Here is a 25,785-nt window from a genome sequence, read left to right as displayed (position 1 = left end):
TTAGAGAATAAAGGAATAAAATATATAGTTGAAAAAGACCTACCTCTCTGTTGCGGGTTCAGTGATGGGGCACTGTTCCTGAGCCAGTACTATAGGAGTAAAATGAGTAGCAGAGGAGGTGAAAGCCTTAGGCAGTCTGCTTAAGCAGACTGTGTTATTCTTTGGAACAGGGCCAGATACAGGGTCCAACTTAATGTCACTGGCCAAGGGAACAAAACCTGGAAACCCAGAATAAACACAAATATTCACAAGACCAATGCTTCTAAAATTATACCACACTGAGCTGTTCCAACCCAACTATAACTTAATCCATCCAATCAAGATCTTAAGTTCTGGAGAAAACAATGTACAGCAAATTATAATGAGCAGCAGACTGATGTACATCACAATCTATTCTAAATGTAGAATGCAACACAGACTTGTTAAAAACATTTGACTTTGATTACTGTGCATATAGTCTAGAATTGTTTTGTCATATAGTTTAGAAGCTTTTGTGTCATTTATACACACAAATACAGAAAAAGACAGAAATGTCTTAAACTTGTTGATACAAAATTTAACTGTAAAGCAAAGTGGATAGTAAATACATTACTATGACTCATCTTTTATATTTGTATCAAAGCCAAGAAAGAAAAAAAACAAAACAATCTTAAACAGAACATGGGGTGCAGTTTAAAATTACACAAATATAATGTTTCCTCTTCTTCCAAATTATTTTAATTTTATCATTCTGAAGCCTAACCGAGAAGGTTATTCTTTCCATTATATAGATTTCGTAAGTTATATCATACCGATTCCCAATTGATGGTGTTTCAGGCTTAAGCCATTTCTTTGTGATTGCTTTCACCGCAGCTAAACTGAGTATACCAAATAAGTACTTCGTTTAAATGCTTGCTGAGGTTGAATGTAAAAACCCAAAAAGAAGTTCTTTCTACAACTTCTAGTTCTGTATAGATTTCACTCCAGAAGGTCCTCATCTTTGATAATGATTGACTTCCTGGGAACCACAAGACCTCCAGCAGTTAGATGAGCCAGAGTTAACTGTGAACTGTAAATTGATGTAATTTATGCAGTAAGAGACGTTAATTCGTAAATATAATAAAATAACAGTAATGACTTCTTCAAAATTCTAATTTCAGAGTTAATCAACATACCAGTTTTCATCTCCGGTGAAGCAGAGTTCCTAAATACACTTGAATCTGGAAGATCTTCTGAATCAGTCGTCCTGCCAGCTGCCTGAAAATGAGAAAACTGTACTGAGAAGAGTGAGTAAAATCAACTGCATTAAGAGGTCCTTCCCTGCAGTGGAAAGACATCACAAAACATGAACAAAAAGCTCTTTATGACACTTGTTTCACCTTCCAAACAGTGTTAACAGTAAGGATGAATCTGCCTTAAGCAGGGTCTGCGTGCCACTGATACAGGGTGTGAGTGGCATAACTAATGCAGCAGAGCAGCAGAGGGCAGTGAGGTCTGTGGTAGAAGTTGCTTCTTTATGCTGATGTGCCTTAAGCAGTTTAAATGGAAAAACACAATTAATCAATTCCAAGTGTGAAACAGAAAGAATTGACAGTGACACCATCACCCACTGACTCGCTGTCCTGACACAAAGCAGACATGACGAGACTTCCTAATCAACCCTGCTCAGGACTGCTCAGGATCAGTGTATATTTAAGAGGTAAATCTGTAGGCTGTGTACTTCAGGGTTATATATGTATACACTCATCATAATAGAAACAGCTGCAAAAATATTAGCAAAAATAGATTGCAATGCTATTAGGAAGGAAGACAAAGATTACCAGGGACAACTCATACATAACACATCATGCCAGATGTCTCAGCATGGCGTTGCAGGAGCTCATTAACATAAGGCTGCACCCCATAACCTGACACACAAGAATTCCTGGGTTGTCTCCACCAAGACACATTCAGTCACTCCGACAGTCTGGCACGACTACCCACCAAGTTTTATTCCTGTCGGTTGAGGTGGAACTTTTGGGTGCAACTATTTTTTGTGATGATGAGTGTATATCTTTACTATTTTACACTTTTGTTGGCATGGTGTTTGTCAACTATCCCACATGTGTTTCACTCACTGTAGATAATCAATGCTAGTTTGCAGAAATGTCTTAAACTTGTTGATACAAAATTTAACTGTAAAGCAACGTGGATAGTAAAACCATTACTATGTGACTCATCTTTTGTATTTGTATCAAAGCCAAGAAAGAAAAATAAAACAATCTTGAACAGAACATGGAGTGCTGTTTAAAACTACACAAATATAATTTTTCCTCTTCTTCCAAATTCCTTCAATTTTATAATTCTGAAGCCTAACAGAGAAGGTTATTCTTTCCATTATATAGATTTCGTAAATTATATCATAATAATTCCCAATTGATGGTGTTTCAGGCTTAAGCCATTTCTTTGTGATTGCTTCCTCGTAGCTACACTGAGTATACCAAATAAATACTTTGTTTAAATGCTTTCTGAGATTGAATGTAAAAAAGCAAAAAGAAGCTCTTTCCAATTAAAAGTAAGTTCTGGCCCAAATACGACTTCTAGTTCTGTATAGATTTCACTCCAGAAGGTCTTTATCTTGATTGGCTTCCTGGGAACCACAATACCACCAGCACTGTAGATAATCAATGCTAGTTTGTAATAAGGTGCTGTCAACTCTATTTCTGCTGTTTTCCTTTTTTTGACAGCATTTCAATCTGTTTTTTATACTGCATCAAAAACATCAAAAATGACATGGTGACTGGAATAAGGAAAGGGTTAGGGTTGGGTATCAAAATTCGATACCAAAAAGGTGTCTCTATCTTACTCATTTAGTCTCTTGTTTAATTGCTCTGTCTCTTACTCACTTGCCCTGTCTCTCCCTTTCTCACTCTCTCACAGTCTCCCCCTCTCTCTTTTGCACTTTACCCTAATATATATTATAATACAGTAACTCTGCCAGAAGTAAAGACTACACTATTATTACTGTCCCCCTCCTAAAAATACAGGGCTACCTGCATTAAAAAAAAGAATCATGATTATAATTTAAAAATTAAGTGACTAACCCCACTAACATAAATTTTATTTAATTTATTGATGGTTTCTTAAATTCTCTCAATATGCTTAGAGATAATCATTTAAACACAAGTAATGCTGTTGTTTTTGTACTTAATAAAGCAGCACAAACTGTTTTCGTTATAACTGTTTTCTACATGAGTATGAAATTACTCATGTAGACTGTTAGAAAAAAACATTGCGTGAGAATAATTAGTGCTTTTTGTATTTTTTTTATTACAATTAAGATAAAGGTTTTGGAAAAAGTGTACTTTGGGCATTGGTATCGAATTCAAAGTATTGTATTGGTATCGGTATTGAAAATTTCAAATCAATACCCAGCCCTAGAAATAAAATTAAATAAATTAAATAATTTGACTTGACTTTTTTTCCCTTCTTTTGTGAAGTTGTCATTGGGGAATTATGGGTTTTGAGCTACACCAATAATATTACATATTATGGCATGCACGAGGAAGAAGCTGAGGAACACAACATGATCTTTAGTAAGCTCTTTATTTTAACTGGCTTACTGCTCACTTACAGCACTTAAAAACTGCTCGGAGAATAAAACCAATCTGAACAGCGCTAACCCCACCGGTGTGACGGAAACAGCTACAGACCCGTGTTATGGTAGGTCAAGACAGAAATTCCCATATAAAAAAATGAATCCAACAGTTACACAGTAAAACACAACAAAAAATCATATTAAGCTCTGAACATTCATCAGGAAAATCAGCTATGGTTCAGTCATGGGTTACTGCCCTGCAGCCCCTCCTACCTGCATGCTCTGCTCACACACACACAATGAACAACTCATTGTTTACAGTACAGTCACCAGAATATTTATATACTATAAATATTATACATATTTATACATATAGGGCATTAATTGTTAACATAGAGCTTTAAAATGTGCTGAATGCAGCTTTAAATTTGTACATTTTAACAACTTTAATGCAACTTATCTTATATGTAGGTCACCCCACAAAACTGCATGGCACAAAACTGTCTTTTAAAATATGTAGCAAGACAGTACCTTATGGATTCTGTTGATTAGCTGTATCCACACTGTCTCTGCACTGGTCCCCTGGCGGGACAGGTAATCACGGCAAGTCTGAAGTGGAGGTTAAAAAAGGGAAGATACAGAGAAATCAAACTACCAAAACCACAGGCAGTCTTCACTTACTTTTACTGGCATTTCTGTAGATTAGACTGCCTTTAACACTAAATTAGATGAAGGCACTGTAAAAATGTGAATAGCTTCTGAATTTAATATAAAATAATTTTAAAAGGCTATAGTTACCTTTTTGACCAGAACAATAGAAGGTCTTTCTATTGGAGTTCTTTTGGCCATCTCCAGCAGAAGCCTTTTGAGTTTTCTTGGCATAGCTAGCTTCTGATTAGGGGACAAATGAAACTTAGCTGTGGCCCAGAGAATGGCTGCTACTCCATATATGCAGGCCTACAAACAAAGGAAAAACTGAATTTGAACAATAGACTGCAACAAGTGTTACTAATTCAACTGAAAAAGAACGTGATGCTTTAGTTACAGGTGTATCTGCAGTTCTTTGAATCCTGGATAAATCACCAGAGGTGGTGTGAAGCATATTCTTTGAATGCTGATCTTATACTGACAAAGTCACTCAGTAACATGAAGTGTGACACAGGCCTCATGCACCTTCCAACAATATTCAGAAGGACTCTGGAGATCATCTGGAACTCATAGAGGCACAGTTACATCTGTAACTAGCCTTCCATTTCATTCCTACTGACCACCAGAGGACGTGCATTGCACAGATGATCATAATGATGATTATTTTGGATACTAACCATAAGAAATAGCTCTCTCCCAGTGAATCCATCTACAGTAACTCCACACTCCACACTATTCTAGAAAAAATCAAGGAAATGACCAATAAAATATATTTACATAGTATATAATATTGATGCCATCACACCTTGTTTAGAAAACCTTGTTTCTTTATTTGTGTAGTAATGTGAAATCCGATGTCTGAATGGTTGCATCAACATTTCTAATAGAAATGCTCAAAAATTACTTAATAATGAATAATATTTTTACCTTTACCTGTAAAGTATATTAAATATTTTAAATATATAGCATTGTATATATTATTATATAGAAATGTTGTTTTTTTATTGTTATTTTACAAAAGTACATAAGAAACCCACTGTGTTTTTTTTCTTGGCATTGTTGCAAGAAGAAAAAACTGGCTTTATTTGTTAGAAAAAAATAAAATTGGACCAAATTAATTTCAGTATAAAGGACACAGTAGAAAGGTTGCTGTATGAATATTATTACAGCTACAATTCAAGATAGAAAGTTGACAACCAGTAATTGACCCCATGTTTCAACCAAATCACCAAGCTACACAGTAGCAATCAGAGATATTGCTTTTTTTGTATCACTTGATTGATCACTTGTGACTTTGGTGGTATAAGATCTGATTCTGTGCTTCGCTCCACCTCTGGCAGTCAGAAGGAATGAAACAGAACTAACCTTTTCTGTTACAATACCATGTTCCTGGAATTCAGGGGCTACATAAAAGGCATCATAGGGTCCTACAGAGAATAACAGAAACAGACACTAGTACTGTAGCACTGAACACAGTTTAAAAAAAATACCAGCAAAAAACTGCTCTTATAGTAGTTAGTAGAGGCCACTTAGTTAAACTGGTATGACATTATTGATGAATCTACTGTATTTTGTACAGTACTATATTGTAGATTGCAGCTTTAGTGTTGTTTTTTTACTTGTATTACATCTACTAATATAAAATTCAGCCTATTCTGCACATTCAACTTGCAGTCAGCAGGTCTATAAATGTCTGGTTCTGAGACTAGTTTATAAAAGTGCTGATTTGTACATTTGATATTTTTATAAGAACAACGTATCACTGATATGTTGTTGACAGTTTGTAATGAGACTATACTAATTTTTACCATGCTATTTTATTTAATGTATATTACTATAAACTAGTTTAATCTTTAATCTTTGTCCACATGCAGTCTTATGCAAAGTTTGGGCTCAAATGATCCCACTCAAACTAAAATTGTTTGTAAGAGATAAAGCATAATAGTATTGTAGTGTCTTTATTTTATATATTGTGCTGTGTGTAAAGCAATGACACATTAAATATGTTCTTTTGTCTTATTTTACAATATGTCAAATTTAGAATCTACAATCTACAATGAGCAAAAACATGAATATGTGTGATTTCATCTGTACATAACACAGTTTAACTTCATATTCAGTACAGTTTCTCTGTGTTGTGTGAACAGTGATACCTGTGTTTTTAGGCTTCAGAAACAGCACCTCTCCCTCGCAGCCCACATACACAGAGTCTAGGCACAAGTAAGCTTTTAAACAGAAACAGAAAAAAATATTTTTAGATATTTCCTGGGTCAGTTTCTCAGATTATTCCTGTAATCTAACAATAAAAATAATTTTGCTAATTCAACAAGTGGCATTGTAAATATGCTCAAATCCAGGAAAGACTTGCTGGCCAAAAACATAGTTTTGTATGTCATCCTGATTCGTTTGCCACACCTTCAAAAATGATTAAAAACAAGAAGAGACAAGAGATGACAAGAAAAGCACAGATGGGATGTAACCTACACTGGAAACCACAGTAAACACACATATATACACACGAGCAAACACAAATGCACACAATGATATAACATGAGCACATGTGCCTGAAGTGGTGGGCAGGCATCACTGTGGTGCTCAGGGAACAGTGGGAGTTAGGGGGCCTTGGTCAAGGACACAACAGTGGCAAATCAAATCAACAACCTTGTTACCGGTGACCCCTGTGCTGAGCAAAGTCAGTCAATCAGCATATGTCCAAACTGCAATAAATGAATAAATGATCGCTTGCAGATAAATAAAAGTTGTCAAAAGAGAGAATCTTTTTTTAATTAAATCATGGAAATTATTTTTTTCAAATTAATTAGAACTCACACTGGCAATGATTTTTAATCATCATTTTTCCTGTAGCTCCATTAATATTCTCTCTTAGCCTTTTACACTATATCACCAAATCATATTTCTTAGTTTAAATTAAGTAGAATTTAGCCCCAAGCTAACACACTTTCACATAAATATAATCTCCTCTTTGTAAGTATTTAAACTGCTTGTTTTAAGAAAAGTATACTTTTCTTATTTATTAAACTTTGCAGTAATTCTCTTTCCAAAATAGCTTGTGACATGTTAGCCTAAGGCTAACAAACAATAATATCTTAAAATGTAATGCTGTTTATTTTAATTTCAAAGGAAAATAATTACTTGCACAGTGTCAGACATCCTCAGCACTTATCAAATAATCAATTGACAAAGACACAACATTTTGATTACATCAGAGACTGATAACAAAATGACTTGACTTATATCATGACAATGAAGAAATAACTCCATGAAAAAAGGGAAAATATCAAATATTGTCTCGCTTGTGTCAGTCCCTTCATAGACACTTTTCTTATGAACTCCAACACCCAAGATGCACCTGATGTCTAGTTCAGCCTTACCTGAGTTCTAATTTATTTAAACCTATTAGTCAAGAATCGTAGAGAATTGGTGGCACTCTATATTTTTACTATTTTTTAAACTCTATGTTTTTACTATATTCAGAAGTGTTTTCTATGGATTTTGAACCTTTTTTTTTGCTCTGATATTTCAAATAGAATTATCTCTGGGTAGATAGATAGATAGATAGATAGAAATGGACAATAAAACAAAAATTAACTAAAACTAAAAACGATTATGGTAGGCCTAAAGTTAATCTTTAATAATAAAATGTGTCAGCTCCATTGTGTAGGGCTAAATTATGAAACTAACTCTTAGCTGATGTCTTTGATAGCTCAAAATATATATATATATTTCGTCAATACCGAAAACACAAAGATTTGTAGACCAAATTTCCATGACTTTTTAAATATTTCTGGGTATTTTCATTTTTCCAAAATATATCCAGGCCTGGAAATTGCTATAAATTTCATAAACAAACCCTGTTACTTGTACTTTGACTATGCTTCTCAATTCAGCCCTATATATTAAAGCCTTTTCAATTTTCTTTTCTATCTGACACCAGTCTGCAATGTTACAAATGCTATAATAAATATTTGTTCTGTATTTAAAGATCAAGCTGTTGATCCAAAGTCTCAATGTACAGTTGTTGCTTATCTTTACCAGGGGGGTAAAATATTTTTAGAAGATACTGAATGTATTCCCTGTACCAGACTGACCTGGAAAGTCAATGTAGGTCTGGAGAGTGGACAGACAAGTGTAGCACAGAGCCCACAGTTCATTCACGGACAGCGGCCGGGTATAGTGCGACAGCAGCTCTCGCAGAGAGACCCACTGGAAATGAAGGACAACACACTGTCATCTTGGCGGAAATAAATCAAGAAATAAAATGCACTAAATCTTGGTGCAGTAACTCTCTTGTTCTCTTGATTATAGTACAAATGACAAATTGACAAATTTGTCAAGCTTACCTCATCCTGAGATTCTTCGTTGAGGCACAGCATGCTTTTGGTCATGTGGTTTAAACTGCACAGGTTGCTGCTCTCCGTCTCCTCCTCTACATCTACATCTACATCAGAGGAGAGGTACCCTACAGCTCCACCCTGACCTGTGTCATCTGGGTCCGGATCTGGGTCATCTGGGTCTGGGTCAATGCTTATGTGAGGAGGGCTAGAGGAACTGACTTTTTCCGAGTGGTCAAATACCTCTGCTTTGATCTCTGAATCTGAGTCATGTGCTGTTTTCTTTTGTGCTTCCTTCAGCATGTGCTCCTCCCAGTGCATCCCCAGTCTCTCCTCTTCTCCGATCTCTGATAGGTCAGCCACCATCATGCTGATATCCGTGTGAGATGGAGGTGAGAAGACAGGAGGGTTGTTGGAGTCCGGAACAGAGCAGGAACGGTTAAGGGCGCTCCTTGCTCTCCCCGATCTCCTCTCCAGGTTCTTCTTGCGGACGGGGGAACTGTTCTGAGACTGGCAGACAGTGTCTCTGAGTAACACTGAACCACTGGAGTACTCATCCACACTCCCAGACCGGAACGAACCATTGCAGACCCGACCCCTCTGTTTGATCAGATGCTCCTCTTCATCGTACGAATCTGAAGAAAAATGCCTGTTCACAAGCCGATCACCTGTACGATACTCCACCAAATTCGCTCTTGATCCTTTGTACTTCATAAACTGATGATACGTCTTTTCCCATTCATCTGTGAATGAAAAGAATAACTGTTATGCTGTTTTACACTGTTATTGAATTTAATGTGCTGCTGGTAAAACACAGCTGTACTCAGTTCTACACCATCTAGTAGACCCTTGTTTAGTTATACTTGCCCAAAGGGTCGTAAGAAATGGCCCAAAGACCATCTAGGTACCCTGGTGGTGTCAAGTTTTTATAGTAGCATGAGCAAAAACTTGCGGTCACTCTAGAAGATGTAATATTTAAGCAAAAATACACAAAAGGGAGTTCTATAATGTGTGATATTGCCACTGCTGTGCTGCGGTCATAGATCAGTACAGCAGTGCCAATATTACACGTCATAGCACAAACCTCGAGTGTGTTATTGCGATTATACCACAGTTCCAGCTGTTTATGAAAAGATTTTGAGTTAAAGAGGAGAAGAAAATACGAGCTGTTTGGTTATAAACTCTCCGCGAGTTAAAATAGTTCCATTGCTGCTTCGTTTGTAGCTGCACTGTAAACGCTGCATTGTTGCTAGGTCAGCGTGGTGTGGTGTCCTCTATTTTCGGCCAATAACAAGAGTCCACTATTGTTGGTCACCTTACATTAAACTAAAATATCCTCTATTAACTGGAAAATATATACACTTAAGACTTTATTTTAATAATAACAACTCTTAACCTGATATTGGCGGCTGATAAGGTATATAATAATGCGTATTGAAGTAATTCTCTGAGCTCATCTTGAAATAAGGTCATGCAAATTTAACTGACAGCACAAAAGAATAGATAGGATAGAGAAACAGCTTGTGAAGCCAATTCAGCTATTAATTCAGCTATTGCTGAAAATATCAACTATTATAGCCTCGTTAATGGTGTAAAAATATTTTTTTGCATGGGCAATGCTATGCCCCTATCACTAGCATCTGTTGGGAGCTTTGCCTAAAAGCGCTGTATTTCGGAATGCTGAGGGAGGAATGAAGGTGGGATATTCAAGAAAATTTCAAACTTGTTTGTATGTTTCACTACACTACACCCAAGTTAATTTTTACACTAGAATTCTCCTTTAATCCCACCAACCACACTAAGGCAGTAGATGATTAAAAATCAGAAAGTTAAGGATAAATCATTTAAACCTTGAAAATTTCCAACCGATTCTATGGACAGCACTCTTCTTCCGATGGCAGAGAGCTTTCGACACACTGCTGTGGACGTGGTGCCGGTGAGTTTGTCTTCCACCTGAATAAGTATGTCCTGTTGAGAAGGAGAATGTGGAATATCAGCGTGATAATGACATAAATAATCATAAAAATATTAGCGTAGCCTATAAGAGCTGACATTTGATTGAGAAGTGAAATGAGTCAAATGATCTGATCTGTTTAGTAAGACTGTAAAAAAGTATTCTAATAGTTTTTAAAGTTTGTTTTTTATCCAACCATGAGGTAAAACAAAAGGATTTTAGGTTCAGGTTGAACAAACAGTGACTTGAACAATTGTATGGTTCAATGCGTGTTCTTTGCTCTTGTTTCATAGAAATCTGAAAAGGCAAGGTGGTTTATATTCATCTTTTCCCTGCTGTCTGAATCACACAGTTCAGATGTAGAGCAATGTAGTTCAGGTCTTTTGATGCTCAGTAATGCTTCTTTGTATGATTTTGCTCTGACCCTGAGGCCATCTGACAAAAAGTGTCTTTCAGTAGACTGCTAACAAAAATATCCACACTAGCTCACTTCAGCACACTGCAGCTGTCATACCAGCAAGCTCATGAAAAGGCAATTTCACAGACAAAAACAGGCAAGATTGAGGTTTACAGTTTGCTCAGATGTTGGAGGGAAAAATGTACCAACAAGAATACAGAAACCTTTACTTAAGATTTTGCTGATAGATCACTCAGTAGTGGTGTAACAGATCACAGGATCAAAATTGTCTGTGACAATTTTCTTTCATGCTGTTACACAAATGAATTAATAGTACATTGAGGAAGAGTCATCGTTCTGAGGTTGACTTCTTCTTCTTCTTTTCCTCTCAGCCTGTGTCCATATAAGTCTTCCACACCTCACACTAATATAACTCTACTCTCCACTCACACACCAGAGTGTTGTCGCTGCAGATGTGTGGCCGTGCTCATCGTGCAATGTTTACATAACCTAACACTCAGTTCAGCTCCCAAACAGCTGCTCAGTCTTTGTATTTTTACTGCAGCTCTGTGTTCAGATTGAGGGAATTATTATTATAAATGCAGTAAAACTGCAGCAGTTCACATACTGTATATCCCGAAGCATTGGTGAGATCCATACAGATAACGGATAATCTTTATCACTAACTGAGGTCTTATGGCCCTGTTTAATAAAATACACTGGAAACACATTTTAACCATATGTTGGCAGTCAAGAAATTGGTGTAAAGAAAGCAAACATTCATTTTCAGCTATTTTTAATGTCACGGATAGCTGAAAATGACCATAAAATGAGGCACCCATCACCTGGGGGCAGGGCCTGTTTTCTGGTTTCTCCTCTTGCATTTCTTCAAGAAGCCTCCGAGTCTCCACCCCCAACTCCACCTCTAGTTCAGGCTCTATGACATACTCCAAAGCAGCTGAGAGTGTGGAGCCAAGAGAAAACACATGACCCTGAAAAACAGGGAGAGAGAGAGAGAGAGAGAGATAAGAATCCAAGATTTAGTAAGAAATGAAAAATTATGAAGCTCTGTTATATTGATGATGATGACCATGATGATAACGACTGTTGATAACCAGTCATAAATCAGTTCATCAAAGCACAGTCAGACATTGATATTATGCCAAATTTAAAAGTGTGAACCTTAGCAGGGTCTTTCCTGAACACCTACACAGCATTTTGTTTTGGTTATGTCATTATGCTATTTCTCAAGCCATTAAGCAGTCAGCACAGACAAATACAGTATACAACTACAGATGAAAGCAAAGAGCGACATTCATTTTCCTGCCTGGAGCCAGGTCTGTTCATTCAGTCATGCTCTCTCCAGTCGAGACTAACAAACGAGCCCTTATCCACCCTCCCATTCCCTCACCACATCATACACAACAGCCAGAATCAGAAAAAAACTGTGCTATAAACAAACACTACAAAGTGTTAATAGGGACACAGTGTTTTAGCCATATTGTTTTGTAAAACTGAGCTCTTTAGATCAGGATAAAATGGATATATTATTAGGCAGAGAACAGAAGGCTTACATTAGAGCCATTTTTATCAACTGCCTGTACTAGATCGCTTACCTTAACATTAGGACCAGTGACAAAAAATAAAGCATAAAGCAGGATGCCAATAGGTTTATGTTTATCATGTTTTATTCTCTATTAAACAAGTTATTTTGTACATATTTTTTATTATCACTCCTGATATAGTATTCTTTTTGTGTCTTATTAAATCAGTCTTACACACAGTACTGTCCAACTTCTATATCTGGACATGTTTTCATGGTGTTTGGACGTGTAAAAAACTAGAATCAACTGGAATCGCCGACTATGCTAATGCTAACATGGGGCATAAAATATGGTACATATTTTGCTCAGAATTGCTGAAAAGCATTAAGAAAAGATTGGCAAGCCAATTGTTGTAAATGTCAAAGCCTTTATCAAACTATTTTTTGAAAATATACAATTATGTAAATGTTAAACTGAAACATTATCAACTCGGGTGTAAATTAATTCTCAGCTCTGGAATTTGACTTCCAGGTAAGTAAAACAAAAAAAACAGCAATTTATTTCCGTTCTATCAACCATAAACCTCATTTAGAGCTCATTTTATAGCTTCCAGAAATATCTATTTATAAAAAAACTTTACTACACTGAGAAGAAACAACAATAAAGTTAAATAATGTTAAATTAGAAAAACAGCACTTTCTCTCTCACCTTGATTGCTGACCTCTGCACTAGAGGCACGTTCTCTCTATTTATCTTGATAAGAACTAAAGAGTGGCTTGTGTGTGGTCTTTGTCCTAGTTACACCTATAAATTGGTGCGCATGACACTGACCCTGTTACACTCCGCATTGATTTATTTATGTCCGGATTTAGCATTCCATAGTCACGGGTTCGTATAGTGTATTTTATACAGCAACTCAGACCTTAGCTAGTATAAGGGCTTTGCAGTCTTGTTTGTACATTAGCTTTAGAAGAACTAGACTTTATAAAATTCAGTACATTTCAGAACTTATGTAGTATCAGTACAGTGTATCAGATCACCTCAAATGTGCTCCCAGTCTTGTCGATTTCCGGTGGTATAAAAGAACCTTCTGGGTCATCTGGGAAAGAAGAAAATAAGAACAGGAGAAACATCAAATCGTGCTATAGAATATTGCTTAAAACAAACAAACAACAGACAGAGCAGAGCTGTGACTCTGCTGTTAATCACATTTCCTCCATCATTAATGCAGAGCAGAGCCACAGTGTTAAACACCAGCTCAGGCTGCTGTGGAGCTTGCTGCAGCATTGACTCCTCTAAGTAGGCCACAGACGGTGGAGATACTGAGCCTCCTCCAGACCGCTCTGCAGAGCTGGAGGAGTTATATAGGTCAGACTCCCTCTCTCTGCCTTCTTATGCTTTATAATATATTCCCACATATTTCTTCCATCCTCTGGTCTGAGGGGTATCCAGCAGTAAGCAGCAGGGACCGTTCACCAGCCAACATAACACTATTACATCAAAGAGCTGAACCATGAGAGAGAGAGCGCTACACCACTAATGCAGAGCTCTCAGATGTGAGCAAAACGTTAAGATGGTTTTATAAAGAGGTAAAATTAAATGTGTTGCTTGAGATGACATCATAACCATGGATCTAGTGTTGCTGCTCCAGTTCTCCTATTGGCCAAACTTGCTTGGTCAATAATGCTTGAAATATCAATTTAATAATAGCTGGCTGTCCTCAATTCAATTCGACTCCAAATTGTATTATATTTTCTTTAATAAAGTTATAAAAAATTCTATTCAATACGTATAGATCTTGATTCAAGACTGAAATCTATATTTGGACCACTTGAAGCTTCACGAAGGAAATGTATAGTCTGTAGGAAACTGGACAGTCAAGCAAGCATTGTAGTTTTAGCATTACACTGCAGCACCAAGGATTTTGGAAAAATTAACTCAAGACAGTTACATCAATGCTTCTCTATTTATTTTATTATTATTTTCCCATTTTACCTTTCCAGAGTTACACTTTAAATTCCACCTTGTGGAATGTAGTTTTAGAGAACCTAAGATTTTAAAGTTTCAACTTTGAGTTATATAAATCGATATCAGATCATTTAAATAAAGATCGAATAAAAAAAAAACTATTTTTTTTAACTCATCCCTTCTATGACACTTCCATTAAAATTGTATTTAAACATTCACAATATATTGCAAAAATCAAAAAAAGCTAAAAAACAGCCCTAGTAGAATTGAGTATTTAACGAATGTCGCCACATTTCACCAGTGAGTTGGTATGCTTCATATTATGACAGTTTCTTTTTATTTTATATTTTACACTTTCCTCTTTCATAGCTCTGGTACAGTTTAATCTTTGCCTCATCTCAAAATTAAATATTTCATTCCAGGGTTCTTTAAGCACTTTTTCACTCTTTCAAAATGTAATCATACCGTTCTATTGTTTAGTTTATCATATTAGATCATATTATTGCCTCCTGAGGTAATTCTGCAATTTATGCATGTATGTCTATAGCTTTTAGTGTCTTTGATCTGCTGAAGAAGTGAAAGAAAGGTTTTTTATTCATACTGTAAATGGTACTATAGTCACTTATGATCACCAATTAACAATTTACTAAACAATTAAGTCTGGGTCACATTAAGACCTTGTATCTTTGTGGTAAAATGACAACATTACAAGAGAAGAATAATCTTATTTATTTATTTATTTATTTTTACCCAATTCCCACGATCACTTGCAATACCCCCAACACTAGGAGGGTCAGGACAACAGGCGTATGATGCGTATGATGCCTCTGATGCATAAGAGGTCAGTGGGCTCCTTTTTCAAACTGCTGCCACTGCAGCCAACTCACTTGGAGGTAGCGGCTGTATCTCCAGCTCTGATACATCAGCTAACAAATGCATGTGCCTGCCAGCATCATAATAGGAGTGATGTGGGGGGAGAGTGCCCACTACCCTTCCAGACAGGGCATGGCCAATGGACATGACCTGGAATTCATGCTTGCTACCATAGTGTCAATGTCTTAGTCTGCTGAGCCACTCAGAGCTTCAGAATATATAAAAAGTTTATTTGCAACCAAACAAAGAGCAGAGTTAAAGAAGTAGTTAGACATTGATAAGAGTATGCCATTAAAAGAGTAGACTTTAATGTTCATGTGTTAAATAACAACAATTTAACTGATTTAAAATACAAATCAGTGTTTTTATTTATACGCAACCAACTCAGAAAGTCATGGCACATCAGAAGATCTAAGTATGATATTTCCGTCAAAATTTGAAGGCAGTGTTCCATAAAGATGGAATTAAATTCAGACCAGTAGATCTCTGGACGAAGAGTTGGGCACTTAGACAAATTATTCAAAGAGAAATGATTTTGCTTGAGCTTACACATGCCAGCACATACACACTTACTGCCAAATAAAAACAGAATTATTTATAGACGGCCTTTCAAGGTGTGCTTGCAGCTCATGTAAGTGCCTTATGTGTATGCAGCTCATGTAAGAGCCTTTTTTAAAAACATGCCCCAGGCTTTATCAAGAGAGCTTTGCAAGAAAAGATATTTGAAAAAAAAAAAAAAATCAGACAATATCTTTAAAATCATTGTGATATCCTACTGACTTGTATTTGGAAGAATAGTATCTCTAACATTGCCAGTCCTGGATCAGTATACTGCTAACTAAATTATGGAAATGCTCTGGACAGCAAATGCAACAACTGTTTACCCAAATCCTGTAATGTTACTCTACAAACTTTGTAGACTTTGTAAAACTTTATTTTCAGTGGCAGTTTCGTATCTCTCAGCTTGTCCAGAAATGCATGTCCTTCAGAGGTGTCTCAAAGCAACTGAAGAAGGAGCTCAGTTGTATTTATTAAACTCAATATTTAAAATCTAAAATAAAGTCTAAAATAACTAAAAACACAACACCTGCACAAGATAATTTGAGTTTCTACTGGAGTTAATGTGAATTTTCTGAGAAATGACCCTGGCATACTCACCGCTGAGCTGTTCCATGAAGCACACATTGCCATGTGCGTTGAAGGCTAGCGTGTCTGGCGTAATGCAGAGAGTGTGAAAGAGTGGAGACATTGCGATGCTCTGCAGGGAGCGGACGCACTCCACACACACCGCCCACACCTCCTGTTCAGACAGACAGCTGTCCCTCAGACACAGGACATCCGCCAGAGACACGTTCTCCTATTGAGTAAAATTACATTGCAGAGTTACATGACTTTACATTTTATTTTCACAGTTAAACTCATATACATTGATCTGTATTTAAGTGTTTGATTACTTATTTACTAAATATAGTAAAGAAATGTCAGTGTAAAGAAATATATGTACCATGAAATAACCAATGATATTTCAACAAAAGTGATTCTGTGGTATAAAATATGTATCTACTATATAATACGACTCCACACATTACTTTTTAGATGTAAAGGCCTCTTTTAAATATGATTTGTAACTAACAGGGTGGTTGTGATGCTAACACCGTGATAATGATGCAGAGTGTGGCTAACAATATGATAGCAATGCTAATCCTAAAAGTAGCAATGCTAAATGAAGCCAGCAGGCAGTGAGATAGCAACACTAACAGCATGTTAGCAATGTTAACTGTGTGGTAGCTAGCTATGACGGGCAAGGTTAGCAGCCCGCTGCTAATATCACACTAGCAGTGCTGGGCAAATCCGGAAGCCATAACGCTAACAACACACTAGTAATGCTGGTAGTCAAAGCACTGATAATGTTGCTGCTGTTAAATATTTAGCAATATGCAAAAAAACAAGCTATTGTAAAGGGTGTTTTGTAATTCTGTTAGCATAAAAGGAGCTAGTCTTTTTTTTGCACCAAGACAACGGAATCTTACCAAAGCCTTCATGCCACTCTGACACCATTAGCCAAACTAACAATAACATTAATATTATATTAATATTTGTGGAAAAAGCCAACAAATTCAACAAATTTGTCAGTCACTTAGGCTGTGTTCACATTACGGGGCTGAAGTGACTCAGATCAGATTTTTTGCTCAATATAGCCAAGATCAGATTTTTTTATGGCTGTGTAAATGTGCCAAATCTGATTTTTTTCAAATCAGATTTGAGTCACTTTCATATGTGGTCCTAAATCAGATATGTATCTGATCCATGGATATGTGACATTGACGTGAATGGTCAAATCGGAATTCATGCGTCTTTTTCTTTTACAAATGCGCTACGTGTTTCTTTATTCTACCCACACATCTCTTGGTGCAGCTGTGCAGCTATAGCTGCAAAAACAGCAAAAGTAAACCTTTTTTCTCCTCCTCGACCTGAGTATGTACTTCAGACCAGCTGTTTTTTCTCCATTCAAGCAAAAGATGCTTCACATATGAGCTGCTAATGCCTCCATTTCACCTTTATAAAGCTACGAGTCTTCTCTCAAATATGAGTTTTTTTGGTGTTGATGAAAAAGGTGACATTTATATACGTATCAATGTGCGCATGTGAAAAGTTTCAGGGACAGATTCGTTCACATTACACACAGATACAGATCATTTTTATTTGTGAATGTGAACTGTCGAGATGAGAACATAGCCATAGTCAGTAAGTGAAATTGCCTCTTTAAGTCCCAAAAAGGTTGTTTAGTAAAGGCAGTGATTCTATACAGAATCATGACACTTGGAAATTCTCTCATTTGAATGGTTTAACGTTTCTTTGTTAGTTGGTTTCTTTAGATTTGTGGAAGGTCTTTTGTAAGTGGCTCTATTTACAACATATTTAAAGAATCCTTTTTCAGTGTTTGTTTTATAAAGCCCAGGAGCACTGCTGTGCTTGATACACTAATACCAGTGCCATGCACACTAACATGCCAGCGCCACTGCTGTGTTGAGAATGGTCCAAATAATATCTGATCAAGCCCTGTGGTCAAAAACTGACCAATGTGACTAATGTGGTGAAAGGATGGCAGCCAAATAGTGCATGACAACAGATGGGCCACAGTCTGTAACCGTACCCTGTAATCTACCCAGTAAGATATGTGCGGATTCATACAAAATGGGCTTTTTCAGTGCAATTCAGCTGGTTTATTTACACAGCGCTTGGCAGTTTTGTGTCGTCCAGCCACTGGGCTGCTGACCATGCTAGAGTAATAACTCGACTGGTGGGTTGATTATTGTTGAAATAATTAATTCAGTCAGAATAATTAACAGCTCCTAAAGAAGTCAGGGGGAATAATTAATAGCACCTGAGGAAGCCCATTAGAACAGAGCCGGTTAAACCACTTTTCTTGAGAGAGCAGTGCAGTGGAATGCTGGGTCAGTTTGCAGGGATGTGGAAATGATCCAAACTGAGTTGCTTTATGTGTTTTTTTAGTAGTATGCAATTCAGAAAAATGGATTGTGTATGTAACACTATTGCTGTTTTAAAGTGCACCTCATAGTTACAACATTGGAGCTCACACGTATGACATTATTTCTTGAAGTGAAGTGGGTTTGGCATGTTTAGTTTTCATTTTTTTCTGTTTTTTTCTTTTGTCAAAAGAGTTAACACATATTTACAATTACAAAACAAATACAGAAAAAAAGTATTAGCATTAGCGGAGCAATATTTTTTATCCAGTAACTGTATCAGTAACATATACATCAGTAACATATCAGTAACTTATGATTTTTTTCATGTGTAGATGTAAACCATTAAAAATAATAATCTGTGTTTAGGGTAGTGCTTACAGTTACTCGTCTTGTAAATGTAACATTTTTGACATGTCTTGAAGACAGCTTAAATGAGCAGAACAGCAAATCCTGCTCATGTCATTCCTTCAAGATAGTAGTTCTCAATCCTGATGCTTGTGTAACCCACTCTGCATGTTTTAGTTATTCCCCTGCTCTAACACACCCAGAACAGAAAGGGCTTGTTAATCATGCAGTGTTCAGCTTGGCTCAGAAGTGGGATGCTGTAACGTGGAATTACGTCATTTTTCATCCCCAAGAGTTTGCGCTACAAAGTGGGAAAACATGGATGCCTCCATGAAAGCTGCTGCTGTGCTCGCCTTTTCCATGGAACAAAAGTTTATGAATATACATATTGTCCACATCAGTGTAGTCTATTATAAAATACTCTTTATGAAAGTAGTGAAGCTGTACATTACTATCACTAACTGTGTGAGCAGCCAAGTTCATTTGAACTTTAAGTTGTAAACATTGTCCAGACTTTCCATGTATTCCCAGATGACAGGGTGTTTTCTTGGACTTTTCTTCATCTGAGGTTAGAAGAGCCAAGTTATTAGCTTTAGTCAAACACAGCATTACTTCAACTGTTGCAATATGTGCTGTTCTGAGAGCAGGAGAAAAAACTTTAAAATTTGCATTTTAATGATCATCCAATCAAAATCAATTTTCGGACAGGAAATAAAATATTTTTTTGACATTAACCATGTCCCACAGAAGCTAAAAAAACACTGCTCTGCACACTGACTAAATGCAGGATATGCATGTGGGACCTCCTGCAATGAAGGTGGATGGGATTTCTGAAAAAGTATTGTTTTCTATTTTTATAAAAAACATTGGAAATAAAAAATTTTACAGCTAAAGTCCATCTCTATGCACACTAGAGATGGACATCTCTATGCACTCTTGTGTCACGTATGTCTATCTGTGGTCCTTCTTGTATTGTACATTTAATGTCCCCCATTTATATTTATATTTTTAATCTTATTTTCTGTACTTTCTGTAACTTTGGGAAGGAGAGTGACGCAATTCTCTGTATGTCCTGTACATATGCAGTTTTGACTAAAATCATTCCTCTCTAAATCTGACCTAGTTTTATAGCATAAATAAACGTGTTCTCCTGAGACCCTATACTATACTACAGAACGCTGGAAGTGAAGAATGTTGGATAAAGTTCTGTCTCCAAAATCAAAACAGAGCTAAAGCAGGCAACACTTCAAGCACTCTCAATCACTCAGAATTATTATTATCAGTGTTGTCTGTTACTCACTTCACACAAACTTTCAACTGAGTAAAAACTTTTGCTAAAACTTTCTGGCTCCCCAACTTTTCTCTAAAATACTTGATAATGAACACCAGCTACAGTATGTAATGATGTCATACACTGTGAAAGAGCGCTTGATGTGTTAACAGATGGTCATTGTGCAATCATTTGGAAACTACTGCCCAGGGCATACCCTAAGTTTCCCTCACTATCCCTGTGAGACTATTTTCATATTCTCACACACACACACTCACACAGATACACATGTGCTCCGCCCATTCATTGAAGAAATGTATTATATACTATATATGCATCCAGCTGTGTATCCTCCAAGAAGATAACATCCAACATCTATTCACACACTCATTCACACAGTGAGTGAGGCAGACCCGAAGAAAGAAGCTGAAGAATAAGACACTTACAGAGCAGAGAAAAGTGCCACTTGACGCAGCACTGCAAGTATGGCCCATAAATAGGCAAACTCCCTTGAGAACAGTGCAGAGAAACCGTTTCTCTCTCTCTCACTCTTTCTCTCTCCTTCTGTAAATTAAATATTCCGTCCTAGATAATTTGCTTGCTCCTCCCGGCTTTGGGTTAAAGTTGTCCTTTTAGGACCAGACGTTTTCACCCAAGCCCATCATTCAACAGAGCAAACCTGCTTGAGAGGACACCCCATTCTGCAAAGATGCTCCGTTCTGATGAGATTCCTCATGATTGCAGTGTGAGGACCCTTAGGTCTAGATAGGGCCAGATTGCACCTGCAGGCTAATGTAAGTTTACAAGGAATATAGGTTCCTTTTCCGCTCTGGATTTTAAGGTAAACGGAAAGAAATGTTTTCATGAGGCACCATGGATGATCTACCTAATTAAGGGCTTGCATTTTCTATTTGCATCATAGTTCCCGAAGAAAGTACAACATTGATCCCAATAAGCAGAATATATTCACAGCCCTTGATTTGATGTGCTGGTTCCAGGCCAGGGACTTTTCCTTTTGATACTAGCCAGGCACTAGATAATCAGAGCCAGCTCTTTTCCCGTAGGATCTTATTTATAAGCTGAATGGTAACGCATGAGTCACAGTTAGACGGTGAAATGCTAAAATAATGTCATATGGGAAAAAGATTCAGGATTAGTCGATATGATACCTTATTTACAGAGAGATAGAGAGATAGAGAGAGAGAGAGAGAGAGAGAGAGGGGTTACTTGGCACAAACAATCTCCTGCAGTTTCCCCTAAAAAACATCCTGTCATGTATGCTCACTTTTCCAGACTGATAGGTTGTCGATCATGTCTGTCACTGGAGTGAGTAGCCTACTTTCAATGTGTCAGAAACCCAGACTATGTGGCAGTGAGGATCAATCCATCAAAAAGCATGACATGTCAATGTGTCAGTGGCTACTGGGAAACAACAGCTTGCTATACTGGCTATTTAAACCAAACTTAAACCAGGACTGTGGAAACAGTAAGGAGCCAAGGATTAGATCCATCTAAGGGCCAGCTTCTGCTGGTCTTTGGTTAAGATGGTTGAAAAGCAACCCATACATAACCTACATTGGTGAGCTACCTGGCTGGTTAACCAGTATTTACAAGCTTAGAGTTTCATTTGATTTTAGTCATGCTTGGCTATGATTGTCAACCAGCTTGATTTTGCTGGTCAACAAGCTTGGTCATGCTTAGTTTTGCAGGTCAATCAGTATAGTCCAGCTTGGTCATATTGGTGATCTAGCCTGGTCAGGTTGATCAGTTTGCTTGGTCATGCTGGTCAAACTGCTTAGTTTTGCTGGTCAAGCTCAGTTTTGCTGGTCAACCAGCTTGGTCATGCTGGTCATGGGGTTTAACCAGCTTGGTTATGATAGTCTTGCTGCTCCACCTGGTCCAGCTTGGTCATATTGGTGATCTAGCGTGGTCATGCTGATAAGTTTGCTTGGTCATGCTGGACAAACTGCTTAGTTTTGCTGATCAACCAGCTTGGTCATGCTGGTCATAGAGCTTATCCAGTTAGTCTTGCTGCTCCACCTGCTTAGTTTTGCTGGTCAATCAGTATGGTTCAGCTTGGTCATATTGGTTATCTATCCTGGTCAGGTTGATCAAGCATGTAAATAATCTAATCCATCAAATTCAGACCTCAAACAAACCCTTGTGCTGGTCTGCCAGCTTGATCGAGCTTCAGCAGGGTTATCTAGGTTAGTTACCTACAGTCAGTCTGTTTGATCAGATCAATAGTTTCTCCTGGTTCATATGAAGGACACTTTCTCTCACCTCATCTTCCAGCAGTGGCGGTAAGCGTTCAACTTCACAGCCCTCTTCCCCCTCCTCATCCTCCTCTCCAGACAGCGGGACTGCCTCCGTGCTGAAGGTGCCCATGGTCCTGAACTCTGGATCACAGACACAGAAGATCCTAGAGCTGCTGCTGTTAACGCAGAGAGCGAGCCTGAGCTCAACAACAGCGCGGTTTCCCTCCGTTTATCCCCAAACAGCGACCGAGGCTACTGATCCGCATGCCAGCGCCTCACGGATCCACTGGCAGCCGGGAGAATCGAAAGGGGAACCTGAGGAGAGCAAAGGAGAACCGGAGGGGATCACAGAAGAGCCGCCGCTCCGTTTCTCTCCCTCGCTGCGCAGAACGGACCGCAACGGGGCAGTTTGCTCGCTAACTACGCTGCCATGGCAACGACCAGCGCTCGTACGAACGAATCTGTCAGTGAATCATTTGAACCGATTCACACGATCTCACGACGCATCTACGCAATGTTTACGTGCAGTGTTTTTTCAAGGGACGATTTAATACAGCATGAAAATATTTAGGCATATGTAATAATGGCATTTAAAATATATTAAAAAAATATAAAAAATAATCAAATGTTATGTAAAAAAAATAAATAAATGAATTTCCAAGCTGAACCGTACTGACCCATGCAATGTTTATATGCAATGATTTTCTTTAGATGATTTCATACACCACAGAAGTTAATAAAGTAACAGTTAAACTAAATAAAACAAAAATAACCACAAGAAAATAAAATAAACAGTTTACATGCAGTGATTTTCCACGGATGTTTTAATACAGCAAAAAGGTAAAAAAATACACAAAATAAAATTTTAATAACTACAAGATAAATAGTAAACATAAATAGTTTGTCTGCAGAGATTTTTCACATGTTTTAATACAGCAAAAAAGTAAATAAATAAATAAATAAATAAACAGTTTGCCTGCAGTTATTTTGCACAGATGTTTTTATACAGCAAAATAAAAAAATAACCACAAGAAAATATAATAAATAGTTTATCTGCAGTGAATTTCCACAAATGTTTTATAAAGCAAAAATAAACAAATACATAAATACACTAAATAGAAAAACAATAAATAAATAAATACGTCAATAAATAAATATATATTTAGTTGTAAATTCACAGATTCATACATTCTCTACGGACCTCTACGGATCTGATTTTCTACAGATGTTCTATAGAAGAAAAAAAAAGAAAACCAGCAGAACAAAAATAACAACTTAACATGTCTTGTATGCAGCAAAATAACGTTAAATGATAAAAGAAAAATGCAATTAGAAATTAATATTTTATTCATCTGAATAATTATAAAGAAAGTAAATAATACATGATAAATTAGAAAACAAAATGTTTTTTTTTTCGTAGACAATCCGGGTAAATCAAATTAGAATACATTTACAATAGACAAAATAAAAAAAAATAAAATAAAAAAATAAAAAAACATGTGTTTTGTATGTTTAACATTAACAGCATGTAGGGAAAAATAGTATACAAATTTTGTTTCAGTCCCAGTTCCAAGTATGCAGTACAGTTCAAGTGACTTATACAATTAAGAACTACAACCTGGATTCTCTTATCCGCTGTGTTTGGTTTTACGTTCTGAGTATGTGAGATATTGCTGTAAAGTTTACAAGGCTAATGCTACTATTATAGTTTTTTGGAAAAGCTGAAAATAAGTTTATTTGCCTCAATGATTCAAAGAGTCGTTGAAACGGCTCTTTAATTAACTGAGTCGGTTCAGTAATTGAACCAAACGGCCAATCAGTAGCGTGGTAGCGGCGTCCATGACCTTTGGAGCAGCAGCGTGGCTAAACAACCCCACCACAGTTCAGTGAGTAAAATATAACATTTTGGGGTGACATGGTGTCTAAAAAGTGTCAAGTTTTTCATAATAAGACACACAGTTTTAGGAGAAGAGTTGTGCTGTGACCTGCCTGGTTTGGTTTGTGGGCTTTGTGTTACATCTGCATGTTGCCTGTGGTAGTTAGCTTAAAAGTAGGCCTCTGTGTGTGTGAACTATAATTAAGAGAAAACTGGGCCTCCGTCAGCTTCTAAAAAGCTATTATCACTGTATTACATTACACACTTACCACGAATGCTGTAATACAGTATGAACTCATTGCAGCTACAACAAGGCTATTAGAATAATAGTTGTTGTGCATTTCGTGTGAGGACCTAATTATCCGTCCAGTGTTGTGAGGTAGGCCAATTAAAATATGCTGAACAGTTAGCCTTAGCTAAGCACTTAAAACAACTTCTTTAAAGCTTTTTTTTTTTAGCCTGTCATGCTTTATTCTGAACATTTCTATAATAGAGGTTTGTTTGAAATGGTTGTCAGTAGGGGTATTAAAACCGCCCCCTCCAAAATTGGTGGCCAATGTCTTCAATATTATTTTTGTGTTAACACCTGTAACAAATTATAATACATTATTCTTAATGTCATATGGCAAATACGTATAGACATGTATTAGAGACTATGATTATTAAATTTCTTCTCATTTGTTTTTAAAAAAGGTTCCCAGGTTTAGACATAGTGTTTAAATCTCAATTATGGATGCAATTAAAAGTTCATATTTGGTGTTGGTGACAGTCACACATTTTAAGACTTCTGAGAATCATTTCACAGTGCTCTGAAAAATCTAGCTCAAGACCATATTTTGCTGGTAGCTGGTTCTAAATGGACAAACTGGTCTCTGAAAAAAATAACAGGGCATTTTTGCATTAACAGTATTCTTGGTGATATGAAAGAACATTCAACTAAAAAAAAGAATATTTACAAGAATACACTGTGCAAGCAAAATAAATATCACATTTTATTTGGCTATATTATTGCACACGATATAATATGGCACATCCCTTTATTTTAACCAGATTGTAACAGAAGTCATTAGATCCAACATGTCATGATACTAATAATGCACTTGTATATCTATGGTTAAAGTAAAATAAATGATAGATATCATTATATAATCATTTATAATAGATATAATCTGACACTGGTACATATTTAATAGGAGATGAGAACAGTGTACATTTTCTTTTTGCTACAAACAGCCAAAAAAGGTTGAAATATC

The 25,785-nt window shown here is 36.8% G+C and overlaps 1 protein-coding gene and 1 long non-coding RNA gene across 7 annotated transcripts in view; one reads left to right on the top strand and one right to left on the bottom strand.

Annotated features, from left to right (window-relative positions):
* The window catches only part of LOC103045352 (kinase non-catalytic C-lobe domain-containing protein 1), a 50,289-nt gene extending 27,186 nt beyond the window's left edge, over positions 1-23,103 (bottom strand). For 2 of the 5 annotated variants that reach the window (XM_022684625.2, XM_022684626.2), the window contains exons 1-13: positions 22,682-23,101; positions 16,451-16,649; positions 13,492-13,550; positions 11,753-11,899; positions 10,407-10,524; positions 8,566-9,299; positions 8,314-8,428; positions 6,358-6,429; positions 5,570-5,631; positions 4,355-4,513; positions 4,088-4,165; positions 1,155-1,236; positions 44-218 (exon numbers count right to left, since the gene is read on the bottom strand). In XM_022684625.2, coding sequence (XP_022540346.2) covers positions 44-218; positions 1,155-1,236; positions 4,088-4,165; positions 4,355-4,513; positions 5,570-5,631; positions 6,358-6,429; positions 8,314-8,428; positions 8,566-9,299; positions 10,407-10,524; positions 11,753-11,899; positions 13,492-13,550; positions 16,451-16,649; positions 22,682-22,786 — 2,105 coding nt within the window. In that variant the 5' untranslated portion in view covers positions 22,787-23,101. Of the gene's footprint in view, positions 1-43; positions 219-1,154; positions 1,237-4,087; positions 4,166-4,354; positions 4,514-4,881; positions 4,942-5,569; positions 5,632-6,357; positions 6,430-8,313; positions 8,429-8,565; positions 9,300-10,406; positions 10,525-11,752; positions 11,900-13,491; positions 13,551-16,450; positions 16,650-22,681 lie in introns of all 5 variants that reach the window. The other 3 variants (XM_049481158.1, XM_022684621.2, XM_049481159.1) reach the window with 3 other exon arrangements.
* A 1,349-nt stretch (positions 23,104-24,452) lies between these two features.
* LOC125802910 (uncharacterized) overlaps positions 24,453-25,785 on the top strand; it is a 30,059-nt gene continuing 28,726 nt past the window's right edge. For both annotated transcript variants that reach the window (XR_007439947.1, XR_007439948.1), the window contains exon 1: positions 24,453-24,542. This is a non-coding gene — a long non-coding RNA (uncharacterized LOC125802910). The remainder of the gene's footprint in view (positions 24,543-25,785) is intronic.

The sequence above is a fragment of the Astyanax mexicanus genome, chromosome 7 (assembly GCF_023375975.1).
Source record: "Astyanax mexicanus isolate ESR-SI-001 chromosome 7, AstMex3_surface, whole genome shotgun sequence".
NCBI classification, from domain to species: domain Eukaryota; kingdom Metazoa; phylum Chordata; class Actinopteri; order Characiformes; family Acestrorhamphidae; genus Astyanax; species Astyanax mexicanus.
This window is presented reverse-complemented; position numbering and strand designations above follow the sequence as displayed.